Source organism: Mixophyes fleayi, chromosome 2 (assembly GCF_038048845.1).
Source record: "Mixophyes fleayi isolate aMixFle1 chromosome 2, aMixFle1.hap1, whole genome shotgun sequence".
Lineage (NCBI taxonomy): Eukaryota > Metazoa > Chordata > Amphibia > Anura > Limnodynastidae > Mixophyes > Mixophyes fleayi.
This window is the reverse complement of record NC_134403.1, coordinates 7,745,868-7,758,899: the sequence shown is the minus strand read 5'-3', so window position 1 is coordinate 7,758,899 and position 13,032 is coordinate 7,745,868. Positions and strand designations below refer to the sequence as shown.

The 13,032-nt window shown below is 43.5% G+C and overlaps 1 protein-coding gene across 2 annotated transcripts in view; it reads left to right on the top strand.

Moving 5' to 3' along the window:
- Window positions 1-5,320, top strand: part of CHRNA10 (cholinergic receptor nicotinic alpha 10 subunit) — a 51,574-nt gene extending 46,254 nt beyond the window's left edge. For both annotated transcript variants that reach the window (XM_075198394.1, XM_075198395.1), the window contains one exon: window positions 4,453-5,320. In XM_075198394.1, coding sequence (XP_075054495.1) covers window positions 4,453-5,084 — 632 coding nt within the window. In that variant the 3' untranslated portion in view covers window positions 5,085-5,320. The remainder of the gene's footprint in view (window positions 1-4,452) is intronic.
- Window positions 5,321-13,032: the final 7,712 nt, after the last annotated feature.

The following is a 13,032-nucleotide window of genomic DNA, read 5'->3' as shown; positions in this document are numbered from 1 at the left end:
CTTACCAGGATTTCAGTGACGTGCCCTGTAAACAGAAGGCTGACTCTCTCCCGCCTCATCAGGACTATGACTGCGCTATCGATCTTGTGCCGGGTTCACAATTGCCCAAAGGGCGTCTGTATTCTTTGTCTGCCAGAAACTAAACGCTATGGAACAGTGCGTGGAGGAGAATCTAAAGAAAGGATTTATCCGTCCCTTCAAATCCCCAGTAGGTGATGGATGTGTCTTCGTGGCTAAAATAGATGGTAGTCTGAGACCCTGCATCGACTACCGTGGCCTGAACAAAATCACAGTCAAAAATACTTACCTGCTGCCCTTGATTTCTGTTTTGTTTGACCAGCTCAAGACAGCCACCATATTCTCTAAGATCGACCTGCGGGTGCTTATAATCTCATCCGCATCAGACAAGGAGACGAGTGGAAGACGGCCTTCAATACCCTCTCTGGGCATTATGAATATCTTGTGATGTAATTCGGATTGTGCAATGCCCCGGCAGTCTTCCAAGATCTCATCAATGACGTCTTACGTGAATTCCTTGGTAAGACCATGGTGGTTTACTTGGACGATATTTTAATTTACTCTCAGTCTTTGTCCCAGCACCGCCAACAGGTTCGGGAAGTTCTGGAGAAGTTATGCCAACACCACCTCTACGCGAAATTGGAGAAATGCGAGTTTTAGGTCTCCAGGGTGGCCTTCTTAGGTTATATGATTTATTCATCCGGTTTCTCCATGGACCCCAGTAAAGTTCAAGCAATTCAGGACTGGGTCCTTCCTACAAACCTCAAGGCAATTCAAAGATTACTTGGCTTTGCCAATTATTATCGGAGGTTCATACGCTCATTCTCTTCCCTTGTGGCTCCTATCATTGCCCTCACCCGGAAGGGTGCAGACACGGCTAATTGGTCTTCAGAAGCCTTGGCAAGCTTTACTGCCCTGAAAGCCGCCTTCACATCTGCACCCGTTCTCAGGCACCCAGACCCTGGGCTCCCATTTATTGTGGAAGTGGACGCCTCAGATGTAGGAGGGGGCGCCATTCTTTCTCAAAGAGATCCACAAAGCAAAAAACTGCATCTGTGTGCATATCTGTCCAGAAAGTTCTCGCCTGCTGAAATTAATTATGATGTTGGGAATCGTGAATTGTTGGCCATCAAGTGGGCCTTCGAAGAGTGGCGGCATTGGTTAGATGGAGCAACTCATGTTATAACAATCTTCACTGACCACAAGAACCTTCAGTATATTCAGACCGCCAAAACTCTAAATCCTCGGCATGCCCGGTGGGCTTTGTTTTTTCACCCGGTTCAACTTTCTCATCACTTACCGTCCAGGATCAAAGAATACCAAGGCTGACTCTCTGTCCCGGAGCTTTATGACGTGCCATCCTCAGCCTCTAGACCCACAATCTATTATTCCTTTGACCGCTATTTATATCGGTCTAACCCAAGATCTTAGGGCCACACTCCAGAAGATTGCTCCAGCTCAGAATCCTGCTAATAAATTGTTTGTTCCGGTTCATCTGAGGAAGTCTGTCCTTATTGAATTCCACGATAATCGCTCAGCAGGTCATCCCGGAATCCATAGGACCATAGAATTACTTTCCCGCTGACTCTGGTGGCCCACCTTGTCTGCCGATGTGGAAAGGTACGTCCGCGCCTGTCCAGAATGCACCAGGAACAAATCCTCCAGAATCCGTGTAATGATCTCATGCTTGGTGTGATGTACGGTGTAATGATCTCATACTTGGTGTGATGTATGGTGTAATGATGACATGCTTGGTGTGATGTACGGTGTAATGATCTCATACTTGGTGTGATGTACGGTGTAATGATCTCATACTTGGTGTGATGTACAGTGTAATGATCTCATACTTGGTGTGATGTACAGTGTAATGATGACATGCTTGGTGTGATGTACGGTGTAATGATCTCATGCTTGGTGTGATGTACGGTGTAATGATGACATTCTTGGTGTGATGTACGGTGTAATGATGACATGATTGGTGTGATGTATGGTGTAATGATGACATGCTTGGTGTGATGTACGGTGTAATGATGACATGCTTGGTGTGATGTACGGTGTAATGATGGCATGCTTGGTGTGATGTACGGTGTAATGATGACATGCTTGGTGTGATGTACGGTGTAATGATCTCATACTTGGTGTGATGTACAGTGTAATGATCTCATACTTGGTGTGATATACGGTGTAATGATGACATACTTGGTGTGATGTACGGTGTAATGATGACATGCTTGGTGTGATGTACGGTGTAGTGATCTCATACTTGGTGTGATGTACGGTTTAATGATCTCATACTTGGTGTGATGTACGGTGTAATGATGACATGCTTGGTGTGATGTACGGTGTAGTGATCTCATACTTGGTGTGATGTACGGTGTAGTGATCTCATACTTGGTGTGATGTACGGTTTAATGATCTCATACTTGGTGTGCTGTACGGTGTAATGATGGCATGCTTGGTGTGATGTACGGTGTAATGATGACATGCTTGGTGTGATGTATGGTGTAATGATGACATGCTTGGTGTGATGTATGGTGTAATGATGACATGCTTGGTGTGATGTACGGTGTAATGATCTCATACTTGGTGTGATGTACAGTGTAATGATCTCATACTTGGTGTGATATACGGTGTAATGATGACATACTTGGTGTGATGTACGGTGTAATGATGACATGCTTGGTGTGATGTACGGTGTAGTGATCTCATACTTGGTGTGATGTACGGTTTAATGATCTCATACTTGGTGTGATGTACGGTGTAATGATGACATGCTTGGTGTGATGTACGGTGTAATGATGACATGCTTGGTGTGATGTATGGTGTAATGATGACATGCTTGGTGTGATGTATGGTGTAATGATGACATGCTTGGTGTGATGTACAGTGTAATGATCTCATACTTGGTGTGATGTATGGTGTAATGATCTCATACTTGGTGTGATGTATGGGGTAATGATGACATGCTTGGTGTGATGTACGGTGTAATGATCTCATACTTGGTGTGATGTATGGTGTAATGATGACATGCTTGGTGTGATGTACGGTGTAATGATGACATGCTTGGTGTGATGTACGGTGTAATGATCTCATACTTGGTGTGATATACGGTGTAATGATCTCATACTTGGTGTGATGTACGGTGTAATGATGACATGCTTGGTGTGATGTATGGTGTAATGATGGCATGCTTGGTGTGATGTACGGTGTAATGATCTCTTGCTTGGTGTGATGTACGGTGTAATGATCTCATGCTTGGTGTGATGTACGGTGTAATGATGACATACTTGGTGTGATGTACGGTGTAATGATGACATGCTTGGTGTGATGTACGGTGTAATGATCTCATGCTTGGTGTGATGTACGGTGTAATGATGACATGCTTGGTGTGATGTACAGTGTAATGATCTCATGCTTGGTGTGATGTACGGTGTAATGATGGCATGCTTGGTGTGCTGTACGGTGTAATGATGGCATGCTTGGTGTGCTGTACGGTGTAATGATGGCATGCTTGGTGTGATGTTCGGTGTAATGATGGCATGCTTGGTGTGCTGTACGGTGTAATGATGGCATGCTTGGTGTGATGTACGGTGTAATGATGGCATGTTTGGTGTGCTGTACGGTGTAATGATGGCATGCTTGGTGTGATGTTCGGTGTAATGATGGCATGCTTGGTGTGCTGTACGGTGTAATGATGGCATGCTTGGTGTGATGTTCGGTGTAATGATGGCATGCTTGGTGTGATGTTCGGTGTAATGATGGCATGCTTGGTGTGATGTATGGTGTAATGATGGCATGTTTGGTGTGATGTATGGTGTAATGATGACATGCTTGGTGTGCTGTACGGTGTAATGTTGGCATGCTTGGTGTGATGTTAAGAGACATGTTTGGTGTGAAGCAACATTGGAAGATATCAGGTAACATTTTGGATGTTTGGAGTAATGTTGCACTGTTGAAAAGTGAAGTAATCTGTGGAGCTTCTGCCCCTCACCTCACACAGAGGAATGTTTGGCGCAGTAAGGGAGAGTGATAGGTTGTTGCACAGTTTTGTGTAATGTGTAATATTGATATGAGGTAATGTTAGGGAGTATCACCATATTGGGATGGTTGTAATGTTGGGAGGCATGATGTCACAGGGTGTAGCATGCTGAGAATTCAGAGGTATTGTTGGGCATTTATTGTGAGATATTGGATAATGAGATGTAATATTGGATATATGACATAATGTGAGACATTAATTCTATACATGGGGACTTGATCATTTTGTTAAAAGTAAATCTAATCTTATACATTACCAACACTATCAGCAGTCCAATGCAAAGCTTCAATGTATTAAAAAAAGGAGAATTACAGTATTAAACAAAGCAATGTAAATTATCTCATTTATTATTTTCAAGAAAACCTAAATCCTTTCTGTCCCTTATTTTGTCATAGGAAAGTATTACATCGCCACCATGACAATGATCACAGCCTCAACGGCACTGACGATCTTCATAATGAATATTCACCACTGCGGCCCGGAGGCAAAACCGGTCCCCAAGTGGGCGAAGAAGTTCATCTTGCAGTATATGTCGAGGATATTCTTTGTCTATGAGGTGGGTGAGAGCTGTAAGAGACCTAAACCTGAGCCCGATAAACCACCCAAAGTACAAGTCGTGAATGGACAAGCCAAACGGGAGGAACCCGCAGCCATACTTAAGAACTCTTCAGACAGTGGCTCAAAGAGTAAAGTGACCAGGGAAGAATCAGACTTGGGGAATGAAGATGTTTCAAAAAATGGTCATGGTGCCTGGAAGGAGACTGAGAAATATGATAACTCTGATCAATGTGGGGTTGGGAAAGGAAGCGGATATGCTGAGTGCCCCAAGAACCATTGCCTGTGCCACAACGAGCGTCTGCTCAAAAACATTGAATACATGGCCAACTGCTTCAGAGAGCAAAAGGCAGCACAGAAACGGACTGGGGAGTGGAAGAAGGTTGCCAAGGTCATGGATCGGTTCTTCATGTGGGTGTTCTTCATCATGGTGTTTTTCATGAGTGTACTAATTATGGGCAAAGCAATCTGATGGACTTTATCCTAGAATTGAGCAATCTACAGGTCCCCACTCATTATGGAGCTCCTCATTCCGTCATGCCCGGCCTGGTTGACCATGCAGTTTATTCGTACTGTTCTCCATGATCATTAGTTGCATATAAGTCATATTCTGATGATCTACTGATAGGTCTGCATGTTTCCAGAGCATCATGTGATTCCTTTATGGTTTATATGAAAACAACAATAAATATCATCCATTGGTCACAAGGCTCCCTACATGTTGGTGAATGGAGGGTTGTCTGTGTATAGGAATATTTCACAGTCATCCAACTGTCATATATCAGTGGCTGGACCAGTAAGGTCCAGGGAGCAAAAATGTCTATGCCAGACACAAAGGGCCCCAGACAGCGTAAGGAGCAAAGCAAAATAAAGGAGCAAGTTTGCCCCTGGATAAACCATGATGCAATATAATGGGTGCGAATGTATTCTAATTTTGCAGGCAGAGAAAAACTGTCTGCTTTTGCATGTAGCACACAGACACTGGACAAATTTATTTTTACACTGCAATTTAGAGATGAGCTACGACAGTACCCCCCAACTCTAAATCCCTCCCAAATATGGTTTTGCCAAAGGGGCATATTTGCTCCTTTTTTTGCTGTGTTCCCAACTCCAAATGACACAAACATCTGTTCTGGTTTATAACATTTATTTTCCAAGTGCAACCGGGGCTGAAATCATTTAAGAAAAGCCACTGATTGAAAAACTGTGTTTTACTGATAGAATTACCCAGATGAATAATATACGCAAAATAAATGGTGTATTAATACTTAACTAAATATGTCCATCATGATCTCATTACTCTGCTGCACTGTTATGAGGGAGGAGCTTCTCTAACAGACAGACAGAGAGTGACTGATGGATTTGGCAGACTTAATATGAGTAAGAATTGCATTGTGTGGATGGGATTCAAACACAGGGGCGGGTCAAGTGATGTCACAGCGGCTCAGATGACTGCAAAATCAGCTTTTTGACTTGTTTAATGTCCCATTAAGTAAATAAGGGGAAGGTCATGGTAACACTGAACTGAGAATTTTACCTTCATGGCTAATATACGAAATTTAATTTTTGGGGTTAATGGTCCATTAAATAAAAACAGAAACACCACTAGTGAATGCAGAGATGAAAGCAGAGAATTCCAAATATAAAGGTACAGAACTTTTATATTAAACACTGATGTCTGTGGTCGTGTTTTTCTGAAATGTCGCATCACACTTTTAAAATATTCCTATAATATATATACGTAATATAGACGAGCAGCATGAAGAATGAACAGTTGAATTGCAATTAATTTCAAAGTCCCTCTTTGCCTTGACAATGAACTTTATCCCCAAAACAACATTTCCACTGCATTTCAGCCCTGCCACAAAAGGACCAGCTGACATCAGGTCAGTGATTCTCTCGGTAACACAGGTGAGAGTGGACAAGGACAAGGCTGGAGATCACTCTGTTATGCTGATTGTGTTACAATAACAGACTGGAAGCTTTAAAAGGAGGGTGGTACTTGAAATCATTGTTCTTCCTCTGTTAACCATGGTTATCTACAAGGAAATAAATGCAGTCTTCATTGCTTTGCACAAAAAGGGCTTCACAGGCAAGGATATTGCTGCTGGTAAGATTATTATTATTATTAATTTTTATTTATAGGGCGCCACAAAGTATCCGTAGCGCCGTACAAGGACAAACATGGCACAGTACAAGGTGAAACAGCACAGTACAAGTAACAGTAAGCACTATAACTCTGGGGACTCAGGCACAGCATGAAAGAGAGGGAGGGAGGGGAAAAGTGAGTACAGGCAGGTAACTATGGCCCAAGAGGGTGGGCACGGATGACAGGTTGAGAGTCACTGAGGGGAGCGGAGAGAAGCGAGAGGAGACAGAGGGCAGAGGGACTGAGAGGAGGTGAGCTGAGTAGCTGGAGAGCGCAGTTAAAAGTGATGGAAACAGGAGGTAGGAGAGCCCTGCTCAAAGGAGCGAACAATCTAAAGGGAGGGGAAGACAGACAGACAAATGGATAAGACGGAGAGACTGGAGAAACGGAGATGGAGTCGAGGAAGGGGGAGAAGGGAAGAAGGGATGAGAAAGAGAGGTAGCCGACCGGTGGGAGTTTCGGCATGAGACTGGAAGGCTTTAAGGAAAAGGTGGGTTTTGCACCTAAATCAACCAAACGTGCCTATACGGTGACTGAGAAAATTCACCTACCATTGTGGTACATGGCATCTAGAGTTGTCTCCAGGAACCACGGGAATCAGATCACTGCTATCGATGAGGGTCATCTGTAGGTGAAATATCTCCATGTAGCTCCTGTTATTAGCAGTGTGGAAGGGTGAGGGTCTAACATATATGTAGAAGTGTTTAACCTCTCCAGGAACATGCAATATCTCCACCCTTTCCTCATACGGGGTGTGGGTATGACCTTCATAAGGGCCAGCACGCCGTCTACAAACTACTAAGAGGAAGGAGTGTGTTATGTTGGCTTTCTATGTGCTAACTGTGGGTGTCTATACTGCTTATACTGCACATAGTCCCGTCACTCCCTTCCTTCCCCCAGGGCTGTTTTCAGACACTGTGGAGTCCAGTAGTAATTAATCTGGCACCCCCTCCCCTATACATGCCTCCTCCCTCTTCGCCGTTAATGCTCCCCCCTCCCCCATCACAGTACAGTCATGGGCAAAAGTTTTGAGAATCACACAAGTATTGGTTTTCAGTTTTCACAAAGTTTGTTACTTCAGCGGTTTTAGATCTTTTTGTCAGATGTTACTATGATATACTGAAGTAAAACTGCAAACATTTCATAAGTGTCAAAGGCTTTTATTGACATTTACATTAAGTTTATGCAGACCTCTGCAATTCGCCCTGGCTAGCTGTCAATCAACTTCTGGGCCACATACTGACTGATGGCCGCCCATTCTTGCCTAATCAATGCTTGGAGTTTTATCAGAATTTGTGGCTTTTTGTTTGTTCTCTTGAGGATTGACCACAAGTTCTCAATGGGATTAAGGTCTGGGGAGTTTCCTGACCATGAACCCAAAATTTCGATGTTTTGATCCCTGAGCCACTTATACCCCATTCATACTGCACCAAAATCCTGTGTTTTTCCCGGGTCGAGCTCAAACGACCCGGGTCTTGGTGCAGTATGAATGGTACAAGTACAAAATCCCGGGTCTAAAAACCCGGGTCTTCAACCTGGGATTTATCGAGGGGTAATTCCCGGGTCGTACCCGGGTCGCCTGCACTATGAATGGTGCAACCCGGGTTTTTAAACCCGGGTTGCACAGAAAACATGCTGATTGGCTGTCTGCCTGTCTCTGGAGGATGATGTCATCGTTGGAAGCCCGTGGAACATTGTAGAAGCTTTTTAGGAGAGATGGTGGATGGTGTTCTCAACCTAAAGCTGAAGCAGAAGCGTTTTTTAGTGAGAAAATTGCTTTTAATAGTTTACAAAAACAGTGTTTATTTACAGCAATTATGACACACTGGATGGAGGAAGAAGTGCGTGAGCTGCTGAATGTCAGAGGGGAGGAAGAAATTAGAAGGCAAGTGACTGGGACTGTGAAGGATGCCACAGTGTACTACAACATCGCCAAAATACTCACTCAACGTGGCATAAAGAGGACACAGCAACAAGTCCTGAACAAATTGAAGTCCCTGAAGAAGCAGTACACTAAAGTCCATGACCACAACAGGCGCAAAAGTGGCGCTGAAAGAATGGACTGGCCCTGTTATGACCAGTGCAATATGGTCTTTGGACATTCTCCTCTGACAAATCCAATTGCACTGTCATCTTCTAGCAATGTGGATGCGGCTATACCAACACCACCAGAGAGCACACAGACAAGCGAGACCGCAACGATAATAATAGAAGATTCTATAGAAGACACCCCAGAACTGGAGTGCTCTGCCACAACAGAGGACACCAACATGTCTTGGGAGGAATTGAACGATTCACAGCCATTCCCTGCTGCGCAAGTCGTTACAGAGACTTCGCAAGAAACGCAGCCAGAACCAGTGCCGGTGTCAAAGTCTATGCCAGGTCCCAGTTTACGCTCCAACAGTAAGTATCTTTAATAATCTCACATAATAACCAACCATATACACATACATATATATCTACATAATTGAAAAAAAAAATGAACTGTATAACCAAAAGTCCCAAAAACAGAGAACTATATCAACCGAAATGCAAGCCAAATACCAATAAATATATCTACATAACTTTAAAAAAAAAATGTTTGAACATAGCTATCAAAAAAAGAGAAGTATATCAACATAAATGCAAACCAAACACCTATGTTTCTACATAACTTTAAAAAGAGAACTATATCAACAAAAAGGCCCAAAAGACAAATATAATACACTCCAAAGTATTAAAACATTAACACGCCTATGTTGCAGTGCAAAACTATTGGGCAAGAGGGAGGAGGCCTTAAGCACATATCAGCTTATAACACTGCTTTTTTGTTCTGCCACATTATATATTCTAATGTATGTTTTACTGTGTTTTTTCTACGTACAGTTTACAACGTTACAAAAAAACGCAAAAGGCCCAACAAAATGGACCAAGCAACTAAAACAATGACAACTGTCATGATGGATCAACTGCGGGAGATGGACAGCACCATGAGGGAACACGAGAATACACAACTGCAGCGTTTCATGGACAATGAGCGGGAACTGCAGGACTCTTTCCTCATGCAAATCATGAACATGCAGGAACGCATGTTACGCGAAAATCGTGAGTGTATTATGGTATTCATGGACAGACTCCTCTCCCGGGTGCAGTCACCTCCTTCAAGTCCTTATTATTATGACGGACATTATCCTATGTACCAGCGGGGGTAACCCATGTTAGGCAACAATAACCCTCCAAACCCGGTACAGAATACACAACAGCTCAACCTATGGGTAACCCCAACATAGAATACCCACCGGGTTTTCCACTCCAAACCACTCCACCACCAGAAATGCCACAATATAGGCAATTGTAATAATCATGTTTTATGGTCAAATGTTTCACAGTTAATTGTTATCATGTATGTTACGTGTGATCTGGAATCACACCGTTAGCTTCTCATATAACGTGAAAAGCAAATTTGCACTTACTGTTTGGGCACATTTGTGTCTTGGGTTTACTACTTATGTATATATTTTATTTTTTTCTACATGCAAGTAAGCACTTTTATATTGTGTCATTTTATATTTTTTGTGAAGAGACATATGAGGAAATATGTACAAAACAAAATACAATATGTGAAATAAACATATATTTTTTATTTTTACATTTGTGTGGTACATTCAAACAAGTGAGGTCAAATTGGCAGTAAGGGTGGTCCTAATAAGTTCAGCAGAGGTATTGGTGCGCTCTCCTTCAAAAGTACTGGAGTCCACTGACAGCACTGGCATTTCAGATTCCTGCACATTCCACTCAGGTAGAAATTGGTCTTTTTGAATTTCACAAATGTTATGTAAAATACAGCAAGCAGCAACCACGTGGGGCACAAGCTTGGTGTCAATGTCAATGCGCTTCAATAGACAGCGCCAAGGTCCTTTCAAGCGCCCAAAAGCATTTTCCACCACCATCCGAGCCGAGCTGAGGGTATGTGTAAACCGGATCTGTTCCTGAGACAGGTGATGTTGCTGAGTGAACCCCTTCATCAGCCAGCGCCTCAAAGGGTAAGCAGCATCCCCAATGATGTGTACCGGTATTTCCACACCATCAACAAACGTAGATTTCTGTAAATAAAAACATGCAGTTTCACGTCACCATGTTAAAAATATTGGTCAAATAACGCAGTACACTTGGTACTATATGGTGAAAATGCATTTTGCAAGTGTTACATCTGTATATAAAAAGGGGCAGTAAATATATACAATATTGATAGCAAACAATAGTATATAAGCTTCAATTACAAAAACATCATACAACATTACACCTATATTTACCTCTCTAGGGAGCAGCCAGCCATCTTGTCTTTCCTCAGCAATTTGGTAAAGGTCTGAATTTGCTAGAACTCTTGCATCATGGGAACGTCCAGGCCACCCGATGAAAACATCTGTGAAACTAACATAAAAAAATACATATAGCAATGTTTTACAATACGCATTACACATGGCACAGTCACATAAAAAACCCCATAAAAAATGCCTACCAATAGTTGTGGTCAACCACAGCCTGCAGAATGATGGAATGCCAGCCTTTGCGGTTGTAGTAATCCGCATGGTTGTCTGTGGGGGCAATGATGGGGATGTGTGTCCCGTCTATGGCTCCAGCACACTGTGGAAACCCACGCTTCAGGAGTCCAATCCCTGTATCTTTTGCAGAATATCAATCTGTCCCTGATGTTTTTCCTGGAGAGAAGTGGCTACTTTGCTGGCCTTCTTGACATCAGGCCATCCTCCAAAAGTCTTCGCCTCACTATGCATGCAGATGCACTCACACCTGCCTGCTGCCATTCCTGAACAAGCTCTGTGCTGGTGGTGCCCCGATCCCACAACTGAATCAACTTTAGGAGACGGTCCTGGCACTTGCTGGACGTTCTCGGGTGCCCTGAAGCCTTCTTCACAACTATTGAATCTCTCTCCTTGAAATTCTTGATGATCTGATAAATGGTTGATTTAGGTGCAATCTTACTAGCAATATCCTTGCCCGTGAAGCCCTTTTTGTGTAAAGCAATGATGACTGCACGTGTTTCCTTGCAGCTAACCATGGTTAACAGAGGAAGAGCAATGAATCCAAGTACCACCCTCCTTTTAAAGCTTCCAGTTTGTTATTCTAACACAATCAGCATGACAGAGTGATCTCCAGCCTTGTCCTTGTCAAAACTCTCACCTGTGTTACCGAGAGAATCATCGACCTGATGTCAGCTGGTCTTTTTGTGGCAGGGCTGAAAGGCAGTGGAAATGTTGTTTTGGGGATAAAGTTCATTGTCAAGGCAAAGAGGGACTTTGAAATTAAATTGCAATTCATCTGATCACTCTTCATGACATTCTGGAGTATATGCAAATTGCCATCATAAAAAGTGAGGCAGCAGACTTAGTGTAAAATAATATTTGTGTCATTCTCAAAACTTTTGGCCATGACTGTATATGCCCTCCCCCACTCCCCAATCACAGTAATTGTTCCCCTCCCCCCATCCCAGTAATTGTCCCCCTCTCTCCTCTCCCCGATTACATCACAATAAATGTTCCCCTCTCCTTTTTCCCCCCTCTCCTCCCCTGTCAAATTAATGCACAATTAACTTACCTTCTTCTCTGCAATGTGGTGGCTCCGGTCACTGATAGATTGGGAGCGCAGCACGCAGTGATGACGTCACCATGGCGCATGCTCCCAGCCTATCAGAGTCTGGGAGCCGCCGCATCGCAGGGAGAAAGGGGTATAGTCGTTTAGACTAAGGGGCCCCTCACAGCTGTGCTGGCCGAACCCCCTGATGGTGGCCCTTCTTCACCCTGCTCACTCCTCTTCCTGTGTTGCTGTGCTTGGTGGATACAATGAAGCTGCTGTTGAACTATACGCCTGTGGCCGGAGTCCTGACTCCATCCTGTCTTCCACAAGCAGCATCTTCCCTCTAAACCTCAATGACCGATAGATCTGGTTTGTTGGATTGGCCACTGTGAACCTCATTGAGATCCTATTAACAGTCTTTTTCTTAACCTTCTGACAATCAGTGTTGTCCTGGGCCCATAATGGGTTATCAGCAGATAAATCAGGACATTATCCAGACGTGTTGATGTAGCCTACTATGGGACTGGCCCCCCAGTCCAGCCTGCCTCTGCCCCTACCTCAGACTCAGGCTAGCTCACTTCTCTCCTTGTCGGGCTGTGGTAGGTTTAAAGTGTATAGGGGGCCCTTCATATGGAGGTTTACAAACAGGATACACTGATGAAATAAGTGCAAATCTTTAGTCCATGTGTTTCCTGTCTTC